Here is a 26,527-nt window from a genome sequence, read left to right as displayed (position 1 = left end):
CGAGCCTGTCCTGCCCTTTTCCCTTTCCCAGCTCAGGACCAGGCTCTCAAGGATCCATTTGGGGTGGGCAGCACTTGATGCCTTGTGCAATCCTGCCAGTTCCTTCACAAAACCAGGTTGTGTCAAGAAGTTCACACGGGGAAGGTTCCAAATAGATTCTGATTTATGGGACTAAAAAAAAAATCTGTGTATTTTCCAAGATTGCAAAGCAACCAGAGCATGCTAAAGGCAAACAGACAGCTGCATTTTATTGTATTGGTTTAAATTAAAGGGTAGAGTTTGAAGATGGGGTTCAATTTTGCCACAGCAGCGTGACTGCAAGAAACCACACATCAGTCCTTTGGAAAGGAAAGCTTCCTCTGTCTTTTTTGCTGGCTTGGAAAGCACCTAATTACCAGCCCACTTTAAAATATCACCCCAAAATCTTCATTATTAGACTCTATAGAGAGGGAAACTCTGAAATCAAACTCCAAATTCACTGCAATGAATTTGTGACACTAAGATTCAGTGGCCTCATATGAAATCAAATATCCCCAACATTTGGTGCCACAAACCAAGGGAGCAAGTGGCAGCACTTGCCCCAGCCAGCTCATGGCCAGGACTCTGCAGCAGTAAAATGAGAGTGTGACACTCCAAGACAAACCAGCCCATTCCCCCTCAGCCTGTGCACTTCCACCCAAAACTTCAAACCTACCCAGAAAGACGTGTTGGACAGAGGGTTCTTCAGGAGAAAAAGGTAAGGAATAAACTACCTTAGGATCCACTAGTGCTCCAGCCTTGATCAGGTATTTCACAGTTTCCAGGTGGTTGTTTTCTGCTGCTTCCATCAGAGGGGTCCTCTGGTCCTCGGAGCAGGTGTCTATGTTGGCACCAGCCTGTTGGGAGGCCAAGGCAAAGGATGATTAGAGTCATTGCTGGTTAGAAGAGGAAGGATGTGGGAGTAGAGAGTCAGCAGCAAGATTGTTCCTGAAATTTAGCCACATTAAGCATGGGAAAAAAAATTTAAAAAAAAAAAAAGAAGAAGCAATAAAAGCAGGAAAGAAGGCAGTGCAACTACACGTGCTTTGGAGAGCAGCACACACTGCCTGCCCTCTCTCCTGCTTTCCACAGCCACAGGAGCTGTAAGGAAACCAACAGCTGGTATTAAATAACTCCTGTATTAATGGATTTTGTACTCCTACTTTCTAGATATTGCTTGTGCACAATTTGGAAAAATCAGCTTCCTCCTTTTCCCAGCAGCTTTGTTTTCCTTGGTGCATCACTTGGAGTGAAACAACCAGCTCTTCCCAATGTCACAAGCAGTAAGGAACAACTTGCTGATTGCAACAGAAGCAGGAGCTGTAAAAAATATCCCGGGGATTGGATAACTCTTCCTGTAGAAGGCAACAGTACCATTTCCACAGAGGTCTCTGAGCATATGTTCAGCTCAACATGGGGTGCCTTCAACCAAAACCTCACTCTTTCCCAAAACACTGTGTCCTGTATCCTGCCTGCTTTAACTCTTGGGCTGAGCTCAGGAACCACCAAATACTCTCAGGATCTCAGACACACACAACCCTTGGCAGGTCATGCACGTGTGTGTGTGTGTGTGTGTGTGTGTGAACCTCAGACCTGTTCACAGCGGCAACACCCTGACTCAGCTTCACCTGGCACAAGGAGCTGGCCCCGTTGCTTCCAGGTGCCTCTCACTGAATTCCTTTGTTTTGCCTCCTTTTACACAGCTACAGCCATTTGAACCAGAACAGAGAAGAGGCATCTCAAGTTTAACAAGCTGGGGCCATTCCCAGCCAAATCCTGCGCTGCTGCAGGGAAGAGACAAGAAGATGAAGCCCTCTGGAAAGAACCCAACCCTACTGATAATTAAATTGTTTCTAATATCTCACAAATTTTGCTCCTTTTACTCATTCTGTTGTCTTCCTGTGCAGTAGTTTCAGTGAGTGAGAGCAGCCTTCTTTTTCTTCTTTACATCATTTTGGAGCAGGTTCAATGACAGCACCCCTACGGCTTTGACCATCTTCCCTTAATTAGAATCCAAATCTCAGCCCATAAACCAAAGTTTCATCTTTCCTTCTCTCCTTTCCACTCGTGGGATATTTAAACTGTGGAGGAAAATCCTGTTGGAGTTATTCAAGTTTTGATGGAAGGTAAGACAAGGATCTGTGTGCTTCCAGGCTCCAGAGCCTCACTGCCCTCACCACAAAGAGCAGCCTGGAGATCTCCTGCAGTCTGACAGCAGCCAGCCTGGGCTGGCACATCTGGCAGTGCAGGCAGGCTGAACTGGCACATCTGGCAGTGCACTGCTCTGGCTGTGCCCAGGCACAGATTCCCACCTGCTTCCCAGTGCCCTGCACCAAAGCTTCAATACTCCTTGCCTGGAGAACAGCCTGGAAGAACAGCTCCAGTGGTGACCTCCACACCTCCACCTCAGCAAACCCTGGGACTGAGGAGGTTTTTTACAGGAGGGATGTTTCAGTCCAAGTGTGTTCCAGCCACGAGGGGCAGGAGACCAAAAACCACAGCAAATTGTTTGTAGAGAAGCATGTAAGTGGAGACAGACCTGAATCAGCATATGGCAGATGTCCACGTGGCCAGACTCAGCAGCAGCATGGAGAGGGGTTCTCTTACTCTGATGCTCCATTTTAAAATTAGGGTCAATTCCATCCACTGAAAAACACAGTAGAGACATTTTCAACCACAATTCAGAGATTAAAGTGTAACAGGAGAATCTCATCTCAGCTAAAAAGGCTTTTAAGGGCTGGCTTCCCAGCCCATCCTCAGCCCTCCTCACATCTCACTGCACATTTAAATCAGGAAGCTCTCGGGGCAGTCTCGGGGACATTTGATGTGCAACAACTCTGTGAGAGGAAGAGGAGGGGCAGGGACTGAGCTCTGCTCTCGGGGCACCAGGGACAGCACCCAAGGAATGGCTGGAGCTGTGTCAGGGCAGGGTCAGGTTGGATCTCAGGATGCGGTTCTTCCCCCTGGGGGTGGTTGGGCACTGCCCAGGCTCCCCAGGGCAGTGGGCACAGCCCCAAGGCTGCCAGAGCTCCAGGAGGGTTTGGCTGATCCTCTGGGGCACAGGGTGTGACCCTTGGGGATGGGCCTGTGCAGGGCCAGGAGTTGGACTGGATGATCCTTGTGGGTCCTTTCCAACTCAGCACATTTTGTGACTCTGTGAACCCTCATACCAAGACCTTCAGAAACACCCTGGAACTCAAGACCTTTAAGGTATTACAATATCTACACAGGCCATGTCCCTCAGACTCTCAATTCATCTCAAAACCAACACTAAACAGGGATAAAAAGAAAAGAAAAAAACAGAAGTTGCAAAGAAAGAGTTGGTGCTACCTGGACTTTTTGCCTCACCGCTATTAACTGCAATTAATATTAGTGATTGTTGTTGCATCCCTGCAAACACAGGGCTACAACATGGATGGAACTTCTCCAGCTAACACAAGCTTGGGATCTGGCCAGAGATCCTCACAGCTGTGCAAAGACTGAGAGATGATGCTGACAGGCAGACAAAGATGTCTGGGCATGATAACATGTTGCATATGATGAGGCCATAGTTAAATATCAATGAATATCATTTTTGTCCTATTGAAGAAAGGAACAATGGAGCAAACACTTGCTAGACAAAAAAAAAAATAAAAAGAAAAGAAGAAACTGATAAATGACAAGAACAGGAAGTGTCCAAAAATGTACAGCAAAGTAAGGGAGTGGAAAGGAAATGATCCCGAGGAAACAGTGTGTCCTTTGAAGGGGGAGATTCCTCAGGGATATTTGTTGGTAAAAACAAAGTTAGCAGCTCAAAGTCATCTGGTGACAGACAACTATGAACCCCCGAAACAACCCCATGTACTGCAGGCTCTTCTTTTTTGCTCTCCTGCTGATGGGTCTCAGCTTAAGCTGACTACCCTCTTTTTTCCTCTCCACTGGATGCAAATACCCATCTATCCCATTGCATGGAGAGGAGAAGTTCTGCTGGACTGGAAAAATCACATGTAGGTCATTCTGGGGACACAACCAGCTTCTCTGGATAAAACAGTGCTCAAATACAGAAACAAGCTGGGAACAGCCCACTTTTCACAGAGAGATGAAGCCATTTCCAATGACACATCACTTGCAAAAGTGGATTTCTCCTCCAGCTCCACTCCCAGGGGGCAGAGGGGAAGGTGACATGGGGCCATGCTGGGAACTGGACACTGGCAGCTGCCTGGCAGGAGCTGGGAGTGCTGCCAGCCAGGCCCTGTCCTGGGAAGGAGGCACCTACCCAGCATCAGCAGGACCTTTTGCAGCTCCCCTTGCCTGGCAGAGAAGTACAACTGCTTCGGATGGAACCGTAACTTCTTGGGTCTGCGGGAGGGGGAAAAGAGGAGGAGTTAACACTCAGTGAGGAGCACAGCAGGCAGGTCACCCCCCACTGCCACCCCATGTGCACGACAAAGCCTGTCCCACAGTGTCCTGGGGTGATCCCACAGTGGGGGCAGTAGGGGAGGGGGAGATTCTGCCCCTCTGTCCCCTCAGATGAGACCCCTCTGCAGAGCTGCCTCCAGCCCTGGGGAACAACATCAGGAGGACGTGGAGCTGTTGGAGCAACTCCAGAGGAGGCCATGGAGATGTTCCAAGGGCTGGAGCCCCTCTGCTCTGGAGCCAGGCTGGGAGAGCTGGGGGTGCTCACCTGGAGAAGAGAAGGATCCAGGGAGAACTGAGAGCCCCTTCCAGTGCCCAAAGGGGCTCCAGGAGAGCTGGAGCTGGGACAAGGGATGGAGGGACAGGACACAGGGAATGGCTTCCCACTGCCAGAGGGCAGGGATAGGTGGGATATTGGGAAGGAATTGTTCCCTGTCAGGGTGGGGAGGCCCTGGCACAGGTTGCCCAGAGAAGCTGTGGCTGCCCCTGGATCCCTGGAAGTGTCCAAAGTCAGGTTGGATGGGGCTTGGAGCAACCTGGGCTAGTGGAAGGTGTCCCTGCCCGTGGCTGGGGGTGGGACTGGATGGTCTTTACAGTTCTTCCAACCCAAACCATTCTGTGATTCCATGATACAGCTCCAGAGCACCAGCAAAACAGAAGAACAAGTCTCCAGAAGGAGGTCTTAAAAATCCCAGCCCCGACTCCAGCCAGCCTTGTTCCAGTGAGGGCCAGATCTGCTCAGTGCCACTCAACAACAAATGCTGGGTCTCACTACTGTGAACAGGAACTTCCAGCAGTTATAGATGCCAGGGAAAAACTAAATCCTCCACAGAAATCAATAAGACCTTTGGAGCTGTAACAGTTCTCCCAAATCTGTTGTGGGTGACAAATGAGTGAACAAAAGAAGCTCTGAGTGGGACCAAAGTCCAGAGAAGCTAAATCCCATTTTCCCTAGTTAAGCAACTCTCTTGGGAACTGGAGAGACCCAGTGGGGTTTTTTCTTACTTTTCGGAGTCCAGGGCAATCAGGGCACTTTCCAGAGTTTCTTTAACTGGTCCCTGGGTCAGGCTAGTAGTAGGTTTAGCAAAAACTGAAGACCCAGCCATGTCAAACCCCTCAGCAGCTGAACTTTCTGGCTTGTCTTCCTCTGACAACCGTGTCCCAGTGCCACTGGAGAGGTAAAATGAGAGACAGCCAAAGCACAACCATTAAAAATACACTACAGTGTGGATCTCATGCCAAAGAAGGAAAGCAAATGCATTTTAAATACTTTAAATATTACACTTTAGCTAAGTGTAACTGGAATCCAAACACAAACCAATATATTTTACAGCCTTTTCAGTAAGAACTTGCCCAAAAAGGAACTGCACTGCCCAGTGATTACATTTTGATGGACTCTGTGCTACAGGAAAACCAGGAACATGGGGCAAGTAAAAAAAGCCACCTGAACAAGACCAGATGGGATGGGAAGTCAGAGCACTGTTCAACACAAGGTTGGCTTGATTTGTGTTTTCCTCTTTGTTTTCCTCCCCTCTTTACACTTGTGCTCATGGAGCACAAGGAGCTACAGAGCTACAGCCAGATGCTGCAGGAATGTCCCTGTCACTGAGCACACCCAGCAATATCAACTAGTTCCATTACTATTCCATTCCTTAAGAATGGAATTATCCCATAAGAGAGAGGAAAGTTTAAATCCTGAACAACCCCATCACCAGTGCCTCTGCCCCAGCTCACCCTGTGGTTGGTGTGACCCTCTCCAACACATTGAGCAGCACAAACCACACCCTAACCCAAACCCTAACCCTAACCCTGACCCTGACCCTAACCCTAACCCTAACCCTGACCCTAACCTTAACCCTAACCCTAACCCAAACCCTATCCCTAACCCAAACCCTAACCCAAACCCTATCCCTAACCCTAACCCAAACCCTATTCCTAACCCTAACCCAAACCCTAACCCAAACCCTAACCCTGACCCTAACCTTAACCCTAACCCTAACCAAAACCCTATCCTTAACCCTAACCCAAACCCTATCCCTAACCCTAAGCCCTAACCCTTACCCAACCCAAACCCCAACCCAAACCCTAACCCAAACCCCAACCCTAACCCTAACCCCAACCCTAACCCCAACTCAAACCCTAACCCAAACCCCAACCCTAACCCCAACCCAAACCCTAACCCTAACCCTAACCCTAACCCTATCCCTATCCCTAACCCTGCAGCTGAGCTTGGCTTGTGAGAGCAGCACTAGGGAGCCCTTTGCTCCTCAGGAGGAGCACAAGAACTCAAATCCAAAGCCTGGTCTGGCACGAGGTTTGCGGTGCCCCAGCTCACCTCCCCGTCGTGGTGTCGGCCCTTCCCTCCACGGCCGCCGGTTTCTGCTGCTCGTAGCTCAGGGACACCGTGGAGGTCGTGTCAGCCTTTGCTATTGTCACCTCCTTGGCCTTGGAGGCCTCTTCCCCACAGTGTGGGCAGTAGCTCGTGTCGTTGACCTGGGAGGCACAGTTCTTGTGGAAGCGGTGGGAGATGCTGCTCTCCGGCTGACACTCCATGAAAGTGCCCTGCAAGAACCACAGAGAAGGGATTCACACCTCGCCCAGCACGGCCCTCGCCCCTGCCAACATGCTCCACTCACCACCATCCTGCCCCTGCCGTGTCCAGTACAGTTAGCGAGCACTGCCACTTCTTGAGAAGAGTACAAAACCAAGGTGAAGAGGGAAAAAACTCACTCGGTTAAGGGACTGCAAAGCAAGGTTTTTGAATCGGGAAAGAGAACCGAGAAGTCCCAATTTCCAGCTCTTTCCTCAAACGCTTGAAGTTGTCGCTTCTGTTTCCAGAAGTGCCAGTGCACTGTAAGGACGCCCCCAAAAACTGCAAAAGGAAACTTCAGACCTGTGTGCTGAGCCAGCATTAAAACCACCCAACAAAGCTGCACACAAAAGGATCTACACGAATCTCATTAAATCGGATGTTGACCCCAGTGTAACCTAAATTATGCAGCTTCTCTGCCTGGACCAGCCCCATCTGCTGTTTAACCCCAATAAGGTGACTGACTGCTCATGCAACAAACTGGGCAACTTCTCTTCAAATTATTTTCCCTTTCCAGCAAAGTCCTTCCAACTGACCTGCAGGGACCCCAGAATTCCCTGCCCTGAGGTATCAGTGCTACCTGAAGCCCTGCTGGGCTCTGGGTTAGTGATGGATGGCACAGACACTCCCAGGTTCACCTCTGGGGGCCAGGACATGGCACTGAGAGATGTGCAAGTGTGCAAGGAAAGGTCAGTTAAACTCACTCTTCTCCTGAATTCACAGTCCTCCCAAGCAACCTAATTAACTCTATTTCAGCTTAGCAAAATGCCTTCAAGGGTTTTAAGGATTTCATCTTTTCAATGATCTTTGACTCAGCAGGAAAACCCGGGATGGCTCCATTTACTACAGTAATGCTTGACACTACTGCAGCATCTTCCCTTGAGTCATCCTGAAAAACACCAGCATCAGGCAATTAAGGCTCATCATCACCCTGTGAGGCCTCAATTGGTGCTTTTCAGCTTTACCAACAGGGAAACAAGGACACTGACCACTGAAGGACCAGACCAAGGCCATTAGAAGCCTCAGTGTCAGAGGTGGAAGAAGCAGCAGGAGATCACAGAAACACAGACTGGTTTGGGTTGGAAGGGATGCTAAAGATCATCCCACTCCAACCCCCCTGCCATGGGCAGGGACACCTTCCACTAGCCCAGGTTGCTCCAAGCCCCTTCCAACCTGGCCTTGGACACTTCCAGGGATCCAGGGGCAGCCACAGCTTCTCTGGGCAACCTGGGCCAGGGCCTCCTCACCCTCACAGGGAAGGTTGTTCCCTAATATTTAAAGGGAAGGTTGTTCCCTAATATTAATCTATCTTCCTAACATCTAATCTAACCTATTTGAGATCTCAAACACTGCCTTGGTCCAGTGCCATCACTCAGGTTCCCCACCTAAACCAGGGAGGGGGACACAGAGGGCTCACAGATTCTTTTCCAAACCAAGCTAATCAATTTTTTTTGTGTGATTGATCTGTACAGAAAACAAAAAAACGACCAAACCCTTGTTCCAAAGAAATTCCTAAGGCAAGACTTCCACCATGTGAAAACCCTTTTTGTGACACCCCTTGGGGTCTCCAGGACGATAAAGGCGACGATTTCAGCTACCCTCGCACACATTCCTACTGCAAACACCTCCTGATGTGCTGTGGAACGAGGTGGAGCTGATGCCAGGGAGTCAGTAAAGCCCTTTAGGTACCACCTCCACCTTCAGCTTCCAGGCTACTGCAACAGGCACCCCCTTCCCTAGATTGAGAGCACGGACTTACTGCAGTGCAAAAGTATCCACAGCCAGGGCAACACTGGTGTTTCACCATCCTCCCTCTATGGTCCTCACACAGCACCAAAAGCTGGACTTTGTTAGACGGGCGCATCAGTTCATACTTAACCACACTGTTTGTGCATCGGCCCAGCTGGAACGGGAGAAATCAAAGGAAATGAAATTACTGGAGACCAAAACACTCTCTGTGCTCGTGCTGAGGAAGATCTTGCACGCTGCCCTGTGGAGCCCTGGCTTTTCCACAGTGATTCAGACGTGTGCCAGGCAGCATTAGCAGTGCAGCAGGAAGCTGGGAGAGCTGCTCTCACAGGAAGGGATGCATCATTCACTAACTAACATGCAAGTGGACCCCGAGTCGCTCGTTGCTTGCAAGGGGAAAAAAAAAAAATCATCACTGGAAATAGGCAAGAGCCAAGCAGCAGCAGAAGGGGCAGTCCCAGGGGCCTGACTCACAAACACACACTCCCCTTTTGCCAGGAAGAGCGTGTGTGAGTGACCAAGAGAACGAGACCATTCGCACTAAATCTTGTTACTGTTCAAAAGTATAAGTCACAGGAAGATAAAGGGAAAAATAATTGCTCCTCATTGCCAGCAAAGTTTATCGTCTGTACTGGTTCCAGCACTGGCCCCTGCCCAGACCACAGGGATGAAGAGCCAGGCTTGCATGAGAGCTCAGCTAAAGTCACATTTGGAACACGTTTTCCAAAAGGTTTCACCAATGTAGAGCTTTGGGCTCAAAAATCAGAGAATCAGAGAAAGGTGTGGATTGTAAGGGACCTTAAAGATCATCTCATCCCACCCCCTGCCATGGGCAGGGACACCTTCCACTAGCCCAGGTTGCTCCAACCTGGCCTTGGACACTTCCAGGGATGGGGCAGCCACAGCTTCTCTGGGCAACCTGTGCCAGGGCCTCCTCACCCTCACAGGGAAGGATTTCTTCCCAATACCTGGTCTACACCTGCCCTGCTTCAGCTTAAAGCCACTCCCCTTGTCCTGTCACTCCAACCTTCTCATGCCCCACCTGTTCTGTTAATAGCAGTAGGTTCCACAACTGGGCTTCCCTCTTCCCAACCAGTGTTCCCTGCTCTGCTGCATCAGAGGGATCAGCACTTCCTTCTGCTGCCCCACTCCTACAGACACCACTGTCACATCCCAGGTGCCACCTGCCAGCACAACCTGATGCTGTTTGAGTTCTGTTTCAAGTCCCTCTGGACAATAATCTTGCTCTCCCCACGTGCCAGGTAAAGGACACTTATAAACCAGGAATAAAGGCGAAAGGCTGCTCCAAGGAAAGGTCCCTGGGAGGGAAGGGGCACAGTTACTGTGTGTTGTCACCACAGGCAGAGTCAGGCAGGGACTTGGTGCCTGCTCATCACCCACAGACTGTCCCTCTGCTCCAGCTCAGCTTTGATTTGCTGCTTTTTCTCAACAAAACTAGACTTTCTCCATAATTTTTTTTAAACTCCACTTTTCCTGTAGAAGCAACACCCCTGTGGGAAAAGAGAATGGATTTTAAGCCAGGCTCATCATTCACCCCTGGCATGTCCAAATCAACTTTGCCAAACTCCAGCTGCAAAGTCTCCCTGTGGTTGTGGCACCTTGGCTGGACCTGTCACCATCCCAGTCCAGGGGTTGCAGGGGTGGCATGAGGGGACCATTGATCCTTTACTGAGGAGGAATTTTACTGAGCTGAGGGAACTTGATTAACATGTGAAAAGCTGCACTATCTGTGTGAGGAAGACCCTGCACTGTTATGTCACACTAGATGATTTGTTAGAAACCCTAAAAGAAGTTTGACGTGATTAATTGCTGTTTTCCAACCATTAGAGAGTGCAGCAGGGTGTTCATAACTATTTATAACACTCTCCAAGGACATGACAGTCTGGAGAAGCCACTATTCACACAGATAATATTCTTATAACATCTATGAGTCATTTATCCCATTATGAAAAAGAATCCAACATAAAGCATGGCCTTTGCTATTCCTCCCTCTGATTTATCCAGGGACAGAACTGTCAACCCACCGTAGACACGAGCAGGAACTCTTTCATATCCCTTGTGTTTATTTAGGAACCCTGGGGTCCCTCCTCTCTCTGACAAGTCTCCCAGGGCATTCTCTCTGGAATGAGTCAATTTTGCCACTCTTTGGGAATCCCTCTCTCTAGAGGTACCAGCACGAACTAAGACAAGAAGAGCTGGGCTGCAAATCTGATTATCCATTTCTCCCTCCATCCACCCTTCTCCAAGGATCCTGGAGGAGAACTAGGGATATTCTCACTCCTTGCCCTACTACCAGTGAGTATCAGGGTGCTGCAGTGAGACTGCAGCTTGGCTGAAGCCAAAAGGAAACCCAAGTGTCTCCCAATAAAAGGAGGATCCACCAAGTGCATTCCTGTCCTGCAGTCTCACTTCCCAGACTCTGGAATGGAGTCATTTGGCCACTTAATTCCACACTTCTGGAACCAGCAGAGCCCAACAAGCTCAGCTGTGACCAATGAAAAGCCACTGAGTGCAATTGTTGTCTGTCAGTCAGACCTGGTGCTGCACAGAGCTGCCAGAACATCGAATCAAAGAATGATTTGGGTTGGAAGGGACATTAAAGATCATCCAGTCCCACCCCCTGCCATGGGCAGGGACACCTTCCACCAGCCCAGGTTGCTCCAACCTGGCCTTGGACACTTGCAGGGATGGGGCAGCCACAGCTTCTCTGGGCAACCTGTGCCAGGGCCTCCCCACCCTCACAGGGAAGGATTTCTTCCAAATATCCCATCTAACCCCTCTGGCAGTAGGAAGCCATTCCCACTTGTTCTGTTGCTCCATGCTCTTGCAAAAAGTCCCTCTTCATCTTTCCTGAGGGATCCCTTCAGGTACTGGAAGGCCACAATTAGGACATGGGAAGCTTTGGAACAGAAGCCTCTTAGGGGAGGAGGAGAGAGGAAGGCTGGGGGAGCAGAGCACATGCCAAGTTCCCGAAACTCAAGACCTGCCCAAGGAAAGGTTTGCATCAGCTCCTTCGTAGTCAAGGAAAACCAGCTCCAAGCTTCCCCTGATTGGATTTTCTCCCTTGGATGCATGTGAATGTATTTTAGCCTACTTGGCCTCTCAATCAACAAGATCCAGCCACACAGGCTGGGACAAGCAGAGAGACCCACCCAGAGCCTCTCCCACTGCAGACAAACCACCTCCTCCCTTCCCTGTGGCTTCATCCCAACAGTGGGACACACACAGAGTGCTGCAGCCCTCGCTGAGCAAGTGAGATGTTCACCCTGCCATTCCCACACCAGTGGGTCCCAGTCCAGCAGGCACAGAGCCCCTGCACGACCCAACACGTGTTCCTGGCACAGCTTTACATCCTTTATGTCTTTGTCCTCAAGCAGAAAAGGCTGTGAGAAGCTAAAAGACAGGCTCCTACCTCGTTGTTCACGCTCTCCGTGGCCATGCACTGGTTGTTGGCTAACGTGGTGATCTCTCTGCTTTTGGGGGTTTCCATTCGACAGCTACAGAGGGGAACTTCCTGGAGACCATCTACTTCCATTGCTTCAGGACCATTGGAAAGACCTGGAGTGCAGGAGACCAGTAAATCAACTCAGATTCTCTCTCAGGAGAAAGGATGCAGTCCATCAACACCACCCCTGTGCCCTGTGACATCTTCCCATTCCATGTCCTGAAATGCTCTCAGAGCATTACCCAAATCCTGTGAAAAAAAGACCCTTTTTTTACACCAGCTGGAGTTTGCAAAAGCCTCCTGTGCTTTTCCAAGTCCAGCCACTCTGCATCTGACTGTGCTGAAATCAAGACTGGTAAGTTAAGAACAGTTTACTCTGAGAAAACCTCAAGCAGGCAAAGCGAGGACGAGGCACAGTTTTTTATCAGCCTGTCTCTCCTCCCCACCTGCCCCACAAAACTGTGCCCTGGCACCAGAAGATTTGCAGGAAACCACCCAGAGCTGGAAATTTGAATAATCACTGGAGTGATAAATAGAGAAGATCAGGAAAGCACAAACTTCTATTTGCAGAAGTCTATTACACAGATGGGAAAACAAAATTCCTGGGACTATTTGGCCTCAGTCAACCAAGAATTATTTATTTTGGAAAGCGAACAAACCAGGGAAAAGAAAGCAGCAAGATGCTCCAATGTTCTTGCCTTTTCCTCATATCTTTCTCTCAGATACTGAACACTTACAAACCTATGAAAAGGTGGATAATGGCTTTTGAGGGGGGACTCTGCCAGGTAGGGGGGACACAGTGGGAATGTTCTTGTGGCTGCTCTGGATCCAAATCAATCACTGGGTTAGCCATGACTGCTAAACACTGGGCTAGTGACAAGAGGCTGATTCTAGTCCTACAATCCTGTTCCAATCCTACACTGAAACACCTCTTTGCAATGTTTGCAGTACAGAAACAAACCCTTTGGGCTGGTTCAGCCTGGAGCATCCCAAGCTTTCCCTACCCACTGCTACGGGATCGACTCACAGCAAGAAGGAATTGTGCTGCTGCTTTCTAAGCTTTTGAAAGGAGAGTTATTTTGTTGCAAAGTTTTAAAGATTAACTTCACTCCTGGGGGAGATTCCTCTTCAATTCCCCTGGCAATGGCAATGTTCTCCCCCACACAGCCCCCTGCCCATGGCTCTGACCCCATCAGCAGAACACAAGACCCTTTCATGTCATCAGGAATTTCCTTCAGCCAACAAGTTGCAAGCCCAAGCCCAGCAAAAGGATGTTTCAAGACATACAAGCACAGGGAAAGTCCTCTCAGTTTTCATGTAAAATCCTGTCAAGATCTGAAAGGTTTAAGAGCCTTTTCCAGGAGCACAAATCACAAAGCTCATTCCTTGCCTTCCGAGCTGTCACTTCCCTAATCTGTTTGACATCCAGAGGCTCTGGTGAAAGCATCCCTCATCCATCCTGACCCTCCCTTGGTGGGGAACTCTTTGATGTGCCTCTATCAAAGGAGCCAGACAACCTTTGAGGGAGTGATGGGCACAGACGGGTGGATCCGGCCCAGGCGGGAGGTGCCGGAGCAGAGGGAAGTTCAGCACTGGGATCAGCAGCTGGGGCTGAGCATCCAGGGCCCAGCACCATCCCTCCTCTTCCCAGGGCTGAACAAGCGATTCCTGGGGGCACAGCGACCCTGATTTGGGGGGATACTGAATCAGCACACACAGAGAATGGAGGGGAGCTGCCAGTGGGACAGGGGGGCTGGGCCAGCACCTCGCAGCCCTTGATGGGTGTATTCCTGAGCCAGCGTGCCCCACTGGAACTGGGACCCCATCCACATCCTCAGCCTCATCCCTATCCTCATACACCTTCCCTATCCTGACCCTCATCCCCATTCCAGCTCCATGCCTATCCTCATCCCCACCCCAACACAATCTCCATCCTAGCCCCATTCCTATCCCAGCCCCAGCCCTATTATCATCCCCATTCCTATCCCACCCCTGTCATTCTCAGCCCCACCCCAGCCCCATTCCTATTCCAGACCTATCCCTAGTCTCATCCCCATCCCAGCCCCATTCCCACCACTATCATCATCCTCATCCCCATCCCAGCCACATTTCTATCCCAGCCTCATCCCTATTATCATTCCCATCCCAGGCCCATCCCATCCTCATCCCTAGTCCCATCACCATCCTCATCTTCATCCCCAGCCTAGCCCCAGCCCCATATCTATGGTCATGCCTTCCCCTATCCTCATCCCCAGACCAGTCCTACCCCCATCCCTCTCCTCATCCTCATCCCAGCCCCAGCCCAATCCCCATTCCTATCCCAGCCCCATCTCTATCATTATCCTCATCCCATCCCAATCCCACCCCATTCCCATCGCACTCCGTGGCCACCAGGGGGCAGCCGGGGCCCCACACGGAACAAAGGCCCGGCCCCAAACCCAAACCCAGAACCGGCCCCAAACCCAGACGTGACTCCAGATCTGGCTCCAGACCCAGACTTGGCCCCAAACCCAGACCCGGCCCCAAACCCAAACCCAAACCCGGCCCTAAACCCTAACCCAGCCCCAGCCCCAAACCCAAACTCAGATCCAGAGCAAAACTCAGACCTGGCTCCAAACCCAGACTTGGCCCCAAACAGAGACGCAGCCCCAAACCCAGATCCAGCCCCAAACTCAGACCAGGGCCTGGCCCCAAACCCAGCCCCGGCCCTAAACCCATCCACAAACCCAAACCCAAACCCAGACCCAGTGCTAACCCCAACCTTGGCCCCAGCACTCACCCCCCGCCGGCGAGGACAGGATGCCCTTCACCCGCAGGTCCAGGGAATCCAGGGACACCTCCATGTACTCCATGCTGTTCTCCTGGCCCGGGCCCTCCCTGCCCAGCGAGGGTTTATAGGCTTCGGCACCTGGATGGGAACAGGGGCATTCACACAAACCCCACCAGCACCACCCACCCCACAGGGTGCCAGGCCATGGCTGGGACCAGGCTCTGTGCAGGCTCCTCAGGAATGATGGAAACACAACATCTGGGCACACGTGGCACGGCTGGTTCCCTTCCCCAGCTGGTCAGACAGAGCTCCCACCTCCACTCAGGCAGGAAACAACCAGAGAAAACAATCCATGAGACAAGTTCTGCCTCCACAAGGCACCTCTGCCTGCTGCTACCATGGCACAAGGAAGGGATGAGGAGGGCCCAGAGCATCCTCCTGCCTCCAACCTGCTGCACAGGGCTCAGGGACAACAGTCCAGCCAGGCAGAGCCAACCACCCCCTCGTGCACCTCGGGAAGAGGATGAGACAGGTGACATTCAGCTTAATGGGAGGGGAAACACATAAAAAACCAAGTTCTGGCTCTAAGTGAACAAAGCTGCTGCTGGGAAGAGATTGAGTGGGGATCCCTCACTGGGATTGAGTGGGGACCCCACAGAGCCCGAGTGGGGATTGTCAATCACTTCACACCCCCTTGGCTCGACTTTCTCCCTCAATTTGCTTCTCCCACTGCAGCTTGGCCAAGAGAGTTTGGTTACCCTGGAAGAGCAGATGCCACTTCTACTAAAGGGCAGAAAACCAGTCTGCATCTGAAATGAAGGATTAGGTGTTTGCTGTGAAAGGGTGCAATGGTCTCTCCTTCATCCTGGGAGGAAGAGGAGCAAGCCAGATGACTGACAGACCCTAGGCATAGACCAGAGGCTGAAACACTGTCAAGTAACTCAGAATTAGCCACAAATCTGTTGATGCAAAAATGGTCTGGTTGCATTGAATTAGCAAGAGTGGAAGAATAAACCCTTGGGTGGCAATGGATTTGTGAAACCTTAGTGATGAGGCACAGCTGCACTTCAGAGACTCTCCACTGTATTTCACCCACGTTGTTACCTTTCCTGAAGGACATCACAACCAGCCTGCACTCCTGGCTCTCCCCAGCCCACAGCTTTCAGCACACAGAGGCCACTGAAACCTTCTTCTGAGTGCTGGGTAACTCAGGACAAACAAGAGCGACCACCCAAACACTTGAGATGGGCCAGAGGCAGCTCATTACAAACACTGTGGTGCTTTCAGAACAAGCAAAGCCAACCTGCACATTTCATTCAGCTGCACAAACATCCATACAAAAGCAATGGAACACAATTAGTGGTTCTTTCTTTTCCTTCTGCATCTAAACATGCTCCCCAAGCTCATGGGACAGGAGTCCATGTGGACATGAGGCACAGAATCATAGAATCACAGAACTGGTTTGGGCTGGAAAGGATCTTAAAGATCACCCAGTTCCATCCCCTGCCATGGGTTCCACTAGCCCAGGTTGCTCCAAGCCCCATCCAACCTGGCCTGGAACACTTCCAGGGTTGGGGCAGCCACAGCTTCTCTGGGCAACCTGTGCCAGGGCCTAAGATTCCTCCTAAGATCCCATCAAACCCTGCCCTCTGTCAGTTTAAAGTCATTCCACCTTTCCCTGTCACTCTCTATATAAAAGGTCCATCTTCCTCCTTTTTATAAGCCTTTTCTGGATACTTTAAAACAAAGGGAGTTCAAGAACCAACTAATGTTCCTCCAGCATGCCAAGGACAAAGCCACCTCACATGTTAAAGTGGCACCAGCAGTGACTGCCACTTCACACCCTGGGTTATCACACAGCCCAACCTGGGCAAGGAAGAGACTCACAGGCCTCAGGTCCTTCCCCCTCCACCTGGAAGGCAGATTTGGGCGCAGCTAAAGGAACAAAACACGATGAGTTACCTAAAACACTGGCTTGTTTCTTTTTATTCCTCCGTCTCCTCTTGCGGGTGGGTTTCAGCCATGGACTGTCCGTCTTCCCTTTCCTCTTCAGCAGCTTCTTCTTGACACTGGACTCCGAGCTCTGAAGAACCAGAGAGGCCACGTGCACGTCAGGCATGTTGGCACCAGCGTCCCAGCAGCTCCTCTTCCCCTTGAGGAAGAGCCTTTGTGCAGCTCGAGCGGCGCAGAAAGGCCTCTGAGGACCAGGGGTTTGAAACCAAGGGGTGCTGAGATGCCTTTATAGCACCGAAAAGGAAACCCAGGCACACGTGGGGGTGTATTTCCTGTCATTTCTGTACTGCAGGCGGCACTTTCTCTTCCATGGAGGCTCTCAGGCCAGCTGAGCACCTCTGTGCAGCACCGTGAGGGTGCAGGCACACACACGCTCCCAGCTTCCCAAAAAATGGTGGAATCATAGAATCACACCGTATCTTGAGTTGGAAGGGACCCACAAGGATCATCCAGTCCAACTCCTGGCCCTGCACAGACACCCCAACAATCCCACTCTGTCCCTCAGAGCCTTGTCCAAACTCTCCTGGAGCTCTGGCAGCCTTGGGGCTGTGCCCACTGCCCTGGGGAGCCTGGGCAGTGCCCAACCACCCTCTGGGGGAAGAACCTTTGCCTGAGATCCAACCTGACCCTGCCCTGGCACAGCTCCAGCCATTCCCTGGGTGCTGTCACTGCTCACACAGAGCAGAGATCGGAGCTGCCCCTCGGGAGGAGCTGCAGACCCTGGTGAGCTCTGACCTCAGTTTCCTCCAGGTGAACAAACCCAGTGCCCTCAGCCACCCTTTGTATGGCCCCTCCACCTGGGAGTGTTGTCCAAACGCTCCTTGAGCTCTGGCAGTGGGGTTTTCAAATGAAAATGTTCACATTTCTACACAGCTGTGTTAAGAAACTGGCAACAAGAAACCCGTCTTGCACCTGAAGAGCCTGGCAGGGCTGGGAGGGACCCAGGGGAACTGAGCTCTACAGACCATCCCCCCTCCCTGAGCCAGGCACAGGGTGGCACAGACTAATCATGCAGCAAATATTCAGCCACATGTGTGAATCCAAACAGAGTTTGGGTTTTGCCTTATAAAAATACAGTTGTCTGGGGCGGGGTTTCAAAGTCAACATCAGAATGGGGAATGAGGCACCACGACCCTGTCAGGCAGCCTTCAAGGCATCCATCACACAATTCATGTCCAAATTGAAATTCTCTGCTCCTGATGCTTATCCAACTCCCATCAAAGCCTAGGAAAAACCTCCTGCTAGCACTAACAGCAGCTGGATCAGGCCCTACCTCCATAGGCAGCTGCACCATGGGCTGTTCCCACAGTGAGGGAAGACAGACATGCTGCCCCATAACCGTCCCAAGTGTGGGCTCACCACGTGGCTTTACCCCAATTGCATCACACAGCTTGTGGGGGAGAGGTTTATGCTTGAGCCAGTCCCTGTCTGGGGAACTGACTGACTCACCAGAGCACAAACCACCACCCAGGACGGGAGATACGACCTGGGAGGTTGGACTGAGCACAAACTCAACCCTTGGTTTGAGCTAAAGCTACAGACTGGCCTCAGCTACCCAGAGGAAGGGGCAGCTGCACAGCCCCTGCTCCTCGCTCCTCTCTGGCTCCTGGAGTGTCAGAGCACAAGGAACAAGATCCTAAAGAGCTTCCACGGTTCATTTGGTGTATTTTGTAATTATGGTTCTACCTTCAGCTCAAAACATCAAGAAAATGAAGCCAAGAATTTTCTCAGGGTGAGTGAAGAGTTGGGGTGCCTTAAATGCTGGCTCCTCAACTTGAGAGGCTGTGGAGAGGGAGCAAAGGTCTTAAGTAAAGGAGGGGGTGGGGGACAGAGACAAACAATGAACAACAATTTAAATAGAAAAATCATCAGGTTCTCTTCACCAACTATCTAAAAAAAACCCAGAAATCCCCAGCAGCAGCTGAAAGTCTTGACCTCGTGCTACACAACCAACCTCCCAGTGAGAGCATCTGTCTGTCTGTCTGTGTGCTATTTGTAAGTCTCCCTGGTAAGAGCTGCTCATCTGGAGTGAGGTGGATGTCAGATCAGTGTGAATTTAGGCTGTGGGCTGGGCCAGTGGCTTTGGGAACAACTCCACCTGAGCTCCAAAAAGCCCCGCAGAGCTTCAGGTTGGTAAGGAAGCATTGCTGGCTCCCACCACTTGCAAACTGTGCATCTGAAGAATTCAAGCACCCTTAAATGCTTCCACCAACATTCAAATGATTAAAAGCAGTCAACACTTTGTTGAAAACAACAAAAGCTCATTAGTTAGCATCAGAAGGCAATTAAATGTACCACAGATCAGGGTTAAGCACCTTGTGGAAAACAATACTCTGTGTGTGGGTGGTTTCAGAGAGTGAGTTTTGTCAAGGAGCCGTGAAACTGCACCGCTTTGCTCTCTCTCTTTCTGGCAGCAGTGCAAAGGGGAAATTATTATCAACAGGCCACAGGCTGAAAGACACATTTAACAGCCCAGCTTACCAAGTCAGACTCGTCTCCATCCTCCTCCTCCTCCCCAGACTCTACAGACTCTTGTTCCTCCTCAGACTCGCCATCGTCGATCTGCAACCACCATTTGCCCAAGAGCAGAACAGGTCAGTCAGGTCGGGTCTCTCAAAGTAGGGCATCCCCCCACCATCCTGCAGTGCCCCTCACCCATCAAGGCATCCCTCACTATCCTGCTGTGCCCAGGATCCATCAGGGCATCCCTCACCATCCTGCTGTGCCCAGGATCCATCAGGGCATCCTCCACCATCCTGCTGTGCCGCCCACCCATCAGAGCATCCCCCACCATCCTGTTGTACCTCCACCCACCAGAGCATCCCCCCACCATCCTGCTGTGCCCAGGATCCATCAGGGCACCCCCCCCCATCCTGCTGTGCCCCCCACCCATCAGAGCATCCCCCACCATCCTGCTGTGCCCCCCACCCAGCCCCAGCCTGCACATGCACCAACAAAGGCAGGAGCTCCAAGGTTGGAGCTCAGTGTGTTCCAGTCATGTCATGGAACATCCATGGGGATGGTACAGGGGGGAGAAAGAAAATCGACTCCAGAATAAAGTTTTCCAACCAAATTGTAACTTCCTTCCTAATCCAAACCAGCCTCGTGTCTATGCTATGTATAGATTTGGGGAAATCACTCCAGTGACTCTGGGGAAAAAAATGAACTAAATCAATTTTAGTGCTTTGCCAGCCTGTTACCAGCAAGGTTAAGGAGATATCTCTTCTCAGTGAATCCCAGAACTAAATATGGTGAGGGTTTTGCAGCATGGACCACACACCTGTGCAGGGCTGAAACTGGGGGAGACCCTCACAGTGCAGTGGGAAGCAGGAAATGGTCACCCAAGAGCTTCAGTGCCACTGCTGAGCTTTCTGTCCTCTTGCAGGTGGAAAAAGCCCTAGAAATTGCCTCAATTGAAGCCCCTCCTACCCCAGGTGTCCCAGCAGTGTCCCATCCTGCCCCTCAGGTGCTCAGGGCATGGGAATTACCTTTCTGGCGTTGTCTGCGTCGGAGGCACTGTCTTTACAGGTCCTGTTCTCATCCACAGGGAACACGGCTGCCTGCTCTGCTCCATGATCATCCTCCTCCTCCAACTCATCAGAGTCCTCCTCTTCAGAGTCCACATCTATGCTTTCCCCGTTCACATGAGGGCTGGCATCACCCAGGTCCTTGTCACTCTGAAAGTTGTGACACGTGAGCCACAAGGACAACGTCAATTCCCGGGGCAGAGCAGCTGGATGCAGCCCAGACCTGCTCTGTGCTGGGAGCTCCAGAGCTGCCTGGGAGCCTGCCATGTGTCACCTAAGCCTGCTGGATCTGGGGACTGAGGGGCCAGGAGGAGTCATCCCAGACTCACATGGATGGAATGGCCCCCCATTAGGGGGAGGAGGGCCTGATTCAAACATTGGGGGCAGCTCCACCAAGGGGCAGAAAGGTTTCCAGGGAAAGGAAAGGGAAATTATATCACATCAGGATTTTCATACTGCTCCCTGAAGGCCTAGCACTGTTCTTCCTGAATTCAAAGACCAAAATTTCAGGGCATGGGTTGCAGCAAAAGCAGAATTTGATCAGGAGTGAGTCGGTGTCTAAACCCTTTGTAAGTAACCAAGTGTTCTGCTGTGCAGCCTCAGGCAGCAACAGGACACCTTGAGGACACTGAAACAAAAAGGTGACCACCTGGGGCACGCTTGAAATCTCTCCAGTTCCCCAGGATTCTCAGGATATTCACCAGAAAAAGTTTTTTTAAGGGCTGGTATCTGAACAGCCACCCTCAAAATGCCATTTCCAAAGCAGGCAGAAAGCTGCTGCCAGAGGAAAGATGTAGACTCGGAAGGGAAGATGATCCCAACAAGCCACCACATCCCTGCACCTCTGTATGGTGTGACATGTGTGTGACACGGGACTTGTGAGTGAAAACAAACATGTCCAGGGGGCCCAGTGCTGCCCTTACCTTGGCACCTGCAGAGGAATGAGTTATGCTCTTAAACATCTCAATCATTGTTCTCTGTTTTAACACTTTGGTCTTTTTCTTGGGAACCAGGCTATAGGTTCCCATTCTCCGCTTTTTCTTCCGAGATACTGCAGCAGCTGGAAAAGAGGAGCAAAAGAGACCCAAAGTTTGCTCAGGAATGAAAAGAAGAAGGGATAGAGAGAGTAGGGATTGTACTGGAGAGGGATCTGGATTGACAGGACAAGGGGGAATGGCTTCAAACTGCCAGAGGGCAGAGTTAGATGGGATATTGGGAAGGAATTCTTGGCTGTGAGGGTGGTGAGGCCCTGGCACAGGTTGCCCAGAGAAGCTGTGGCTGCCCCATCCCTGCAAGTGTCCAAGGCCAGATTGGACAGGGCTTGGAGCAACCTGGGCTAGTGGAAGGTGTCCCTGCCCATGGCAGGGGGTGGGACTGGATGAGCTTTAAGGTCCCTTCCAACCCAAACCAGTCTGGGTTTCTGTGAAATCCCACTTGAGGGCACGATCTGAGAAAAAGGCTTCCCACTCCAACTGCTTTATTTACAAGTCAACCAAAAGATGACACACACACATATGTGCAAACACACAAACAGCTTCCTGCCAGTGCTGCAAACCCGCCCAAACTCTGAGTATCCTCTCCACACTCCTTCTGGCCCCTCCACCACCACACACAGTATCAAATCCTTAAATTAGCCTGTGTTTGGCAGTGCTGCTGATGTCGTGGGAGGTTGAATCGGATCCAACTTGCTCAAATAGATACTGCAAGGCCAATAATACCAACTGACAATGAAAGCAATGGGACAAGAACTGAAGAACACACAGGGAAAAGGTACCTTAAATAAAGAGCTGTTTGCCATTTAACCTCATTTCATACCTACTATGGAAGTTTGTTTGATTCCTTTCACTGCTTTGATTGGGTCTTAATTTCTTAAGTCTCCCTCTAATCAAATCAGACATCACATCTCCCTGCCTGATGATGTCTTTGGTGAATACACAGCAGAAGGATGCTTGGTGCAGGCTCTTTTAAGAGCAGCCAGATTCAGCACCAGCATTAGTGTTTGCAGTTGCATGGCCTGCTCCTAGAAAGCACTCCCAAATCTGCCACCACGATGAAATTTCACCAAAAATCCACAAAGAGACCTCTCAAGAACATTCTGTTAGCCCAATTAATCTTATATGTAAGGCTGCAGTTCTTGGTAAGCAGTTGTGGTGATATTCAAAGTCCTTCAGAATTGATAGAAACTTCTTCAGAATATCACCCAGGAAATAGGGATCAAAGTGACTTCTCTAACAAAAGCTTTTTTAGCAGAGGTGCCTGACAGAGCTCAGCTGTCCAGGAGGGACCTGCACCCCAGGAGGACACAGGGTGGTGCAGGAAGGACTGCAGGGGAAGTGCTCCCTTCACTTGGGCTTCACCTGGGAGGGGATTTCAACAGGGCACTAAAAGAATATCCCCTGTCCAACACCCAAGGGGAGCAGCAGGGACTAGGGGGACACAAGTGTCACCTTTGCAGGGCACTTGCAGAGAGCGAGTAGATGAGACAACTCTGACTGACCGGGTCAGTGGCAGCGACAGGAAAGGGAAAACCCTGAGTGGAAAAAGGTGCTAACAGAGGTTTTGGTCCTTGTTAACCTCCTCATCTCCCCCCCCACACACATAGACTGGGGAGGAGGGAGCTGCTGAGGATTCCAGCTCTCTCCTTTTTACCTGTCTGCGACTTCGTGGTGGCCACATAGCTCTGGTTCTGAGGTAGTGACTGGTGAAGGCCCGGGAGAGAGGGCAATGACAACGGCTTCACAAAGTCCAGTATGTTCTCAAACTCCTTCTCCTTGGGTTCTTTTTGATCTCTGCTGTCTCTCCCATCTTTGGGGTCTTTACTTGCGTGCTGGAAAACCAAATGCAGTTTAATTGAGCCTCTGCATTAAATGAGTAAGTAAAAAAATTAGAATATTGATTTAATTCCCTTCTCTCAACTGTCATTTGAAGGTGGGAGCACACACTCACAGCAGAAGCACACAGCCCCTCCTCCAGCACTTCAGGGTACTCTGTCTAAACACTCCCAGCCTGCTTGAAGTGACTCCATCACAGGCTGAAAGCTGTGCAGGTGACAAGGCTCAGACACTGCTCACACAGGCCTTTGGTTGGCTCTGGAGAGGACAAACCAATGCAACATATGCACCTATTCCCTGGAACGTGCCCTGTCACCCCAGGCACGCACAGGAACAGCCCTGCAGAGCTGTTTTGGAAGAGCAGCCAGGAACAGGAAGGGAACCTTCTTTAGGACAGCATTTGGCACCATCAGGCCTCAGCACCTCCAGCCCAGCACACAACAAAACACGGGTAAAGAAGCCCTTTGCTTGTCACTGCAGGTCCTTCTACAGAGACCTGTCCAAGCTCCCTTTAAATCAGGCACTCCCACTCCAGCTGCTGCCATCCCAAATCCCAGGCAGGCTACAAGCTCCTACTGTACACCAAGGGAATTCTGTAGTTGTTCCTGAAGCCCCTTCCAGGCACTGAGGCAGCTCTAGTTCGAGCTTGTGCTCACTGCAAAGTCTCATCCTGCACCTTTGGTCATGAAAGGATTGCTCCCACAGCTCCACAGAGAATCATTTAGCTTGGAAAAGACCTTTAAGACCACTGAGTGCAACCATTAACCCAGCACTGTGAAGTCTACCACTAAACCACATCCCCAAGTGTCATTTCTCAGCTTTTGATGTTTCTTCAATGCTTTTTCCTCTAATTTAGGAAAAAAATCCCCTTCCTGAAAGGCTGTGTAACTCCATTTTATGTACCCTAAAAGCCTCAGACAGAGATGCCCAGATTGTATTTGTGTTTCCCTTTTCCACCTGTATTTATTCTTTAAACAGCCGTGGCTTGGTTTTAATGGTGCTTTTACTCCTGTGCCTTTTGCACTGAGTGTGGCAAAGGTGAGTCAAGGTCAGTGCAAGGCCTCCTGGTCCAGTTCAGTGAAACACTTTCCTATCACAGCCAAACCATCAGGTACCGGATGAGAAATGGAAGCACATGAAAAAAAGTGACTTTGCACCTCCCTCCCACGGCGCCACAGCCACGGGGTGAACAGTGAGCGGGGCAAAAGCTGCCTCTGCTGTGACATTTTACTCTGGATTTGCCCTCAGATTTATTCCACAGATGATCCAGCTGCATCCATGCAGGAGGCAGGTTTGGAAGAGCTGCTCCAGCAAAACAAGAGCACGGGAAAGGCTGAGAGAATTGGGATTGTTCAGCCCGGAGAAGAGAAGCTGGGGTGGGACCTGATTGTGGCCTTCCAGTGCCTGAAGGGAGCCAAGAAGGATGGAGAGGGACTGTTTATAAGGGCCTGGAGCACCAGGACAAGGGGGAATGGCTTCACACTGACAGATGGGAGGTTTAGATTAGGTATCAGGAAGAAATTCTTCCCTGTGAGGGTGGGGAGGCCCTGGCACAGGTTGCCCAGAGAAGCTGTGGCTGCCTCTGGACCCCTGGAAGTGTCCAAGGCCAGGTTGGACGGGGCTTGGATTCACCTGGGCTGGTGGAAGGTGTCCCTGCCCATGGCAGGGGGGTGGAATGAGATGGTCTTTAAGGTCCCTTCCAACCCAAACCATCCTGTGGTTCTGTGATTCTAAGATTTTAATGCTGCTCCACTTGCAGGGAAAAACTTCTTATGAGACTCATGAAGCACCAGCTGGGACAGCAGAACAGAAAGAGGAATCCAGGCGAGGGCAAGGACAGAATAAAAAGCAGGAAGCAACAAAACCCCTCTGTCAAGCCCAGGTTCAGACAGACACCCTCAGACACTGCTTTCAAGTAATGTGACCTTGTGAACAAACGAGGAAGAGGCTGATTCTCCTAATTATGGCTCTGCCACGTGCCCAGCGCTGGCAGAGCAGGGCTGGGCCAGGGACAGCAAAGCTGTAATGATGATCAGAAATGACCCACATAAAAAGGCCATCAAAGGGCCAATGATTCCTGCATCAAGCCCATAACTTATGGCTGAATTGCCACAGCTTTACTAAAAGGGCATCTAGTCTTGGATTAACAGTTTCAAAGAAGACAAATCTACCACATCCTTTGATATGTTGTTCCAACGCTTAATTGCTCTCCCTGCCAAATAATTAAATGCATTCTGCTTTTTCAACTAAATTAAAAAGCCCTGTCTCATCAGAAACTCTCACTCCCAGAAGATGCTTATGGACTATGACCAACTTTTTTTTTTTTTTAACTTTCTCTTCAATAAGTTTAATAGAATGAGCAAATTAAGTGCCCACAGGATCATTTTCTGGACATTGGATCACTCCTGAGACTGCTCCCAGTTCTTCTACCCCTTAAAAAACGGATGTCAGGAGTGCTGGGCACAGCATGCCAAGAATAGTCTCAACAATACTATTTATACCTCTTAAAAGTCCTTAGTTTATAGATTTAAAGGTTAACAGTAATTTTTGGCTACAGGATTATTCTGAGAATTCCCAAGTCCCCTGGAACATCCAATGCTTTCCATTTCTATCTTAAAAAATGAGCCTGGGAGAGGCACATCTGACACAAAGCTGCCTGCAACAAGTGTACACAAGGCCTGCATTTTGTGTCCTTTATGGGCAGGTTCTTGCAATTGGTCTCTGATAAAAGGTGTTGTTATTCCCAAACACGAGGAATTCACATTCAAACCATGCCAGAACGTTTGGAAGAATATAATCCAATTTCTAAATTAAAAACTAGTGTGTTATTAGCTCGTGGTTTTTCTCTGCCCCTGTAATTACAGCACAGAAATAAATTTAAAATCTTCAATACATGACAACTGCTAAATGTGACTTTTTCATGGCAATTCTGGTGAAACAGGTTTGGGGTTTTTTTTAAATCAAATTAGGTCTTGTGAGATCTGGTTTATCACTTGGAGGCATATGCAGCCATGGTAAAGAACAAGAATTCCCACAAGGAGGTGAGCAGATCTCTCAGGGGATCTGATGGTATAGGAGACTGAGCAGGCATATATCTCTCATAGATAGATAGATAGATGAGAGATAGATAGATAGATAGATAGATAGATAGATAGATAGATAGATAGA

General features: G+C 50.3%; 1 protein-coding gene across 14 annotated transcripts in view; it reads right to left on the bottom strand.

Moving 5' to 3' along the window:
- EHMT1 (euchromatic histone lysine methyltransferase 1) overlaps window positions 1-26,527 on the bottom strand; it is a 127,109-nt gene that overhangs the window by 24,351 nt on the left and 76,231 nt on the right. For 12 of the 14 annotated variants that reach the window (XM_027687555.1, XM_027687561.1, XM_027687560.1 and 9 more), the window contains 13 exons: window positions 23,178-23,355; window positions 21,452-21,588; window positions 20,490-20,678; window positions 19,483-19,563; window positions 16,951-17,071; window positions 14,998-15,126; window positions 12,186-12,331; window positions 8,763-8,906; window positions 6,749-6,975; window positions 5,419-5,583; window positions 4,274-4,356; window positions 2,558-2,664; window positions 753-875 (listed from right to left, as the gene is read on the bottom strand). In XM_027687555.1, the coding sequence (XP_027543356.1) occupies window positions 753-875; window positions 2,558-2,664; window positions 4,274-4,356; window positions 5,419-5,583; window positions 6,749-6,975; window positions 8,763-8,906; window positions 12,186-12,331; window positions 14,998-15,126; window positions 16,951-17,071; window positions 19,483-19,563; window positions 20,490-20,678; window positions 21,452-21,588; window positions 23,178-23,355 (1,830 nt within the window). The remainder of the gene's footprint in view (window positions 1-752; window positions 876-2,557; window positions 2,665-4,273; window positions 4,357-5,418; window positions 5,584-6,748; window positions 6,976-8,762; window positions 8,907-12,185; window positions 12,332-14,997; window positions 15,127-16,950; window positions 17,072-19,482; window positions 19,564-20,489; window positions 20,679-21,451; window positions 21,589-23,177; window positions 23,356-26,527) is intronic. The other 2 variants (XM_027687564.1, XM_027687566.1) reach the window with 1 other exon arrangement.

The sequence above is a fragment of the Neopelma chrysocephalum genome, unplaced genomic scaffold (genome assembly GCF_003984885.1).
Source record: "Neopelma chrysocephalum unplaced genomic scaffold, ASM398488v2 Primary Assembly neopelma1_74, whole genome shotgun sequence".
NCBI classification, from domain to species: Eukaryota; Metazoa; Chordata; class Aves; order Passeriformes; family Pipridae; genus Neopelma; species Neopelma chrysocephalum.
The sequence above is the reverse complement of the archived record's forward strand: the minus strand, read 5'-3'. Positions and strand labels throughout refer to the sequence as shown.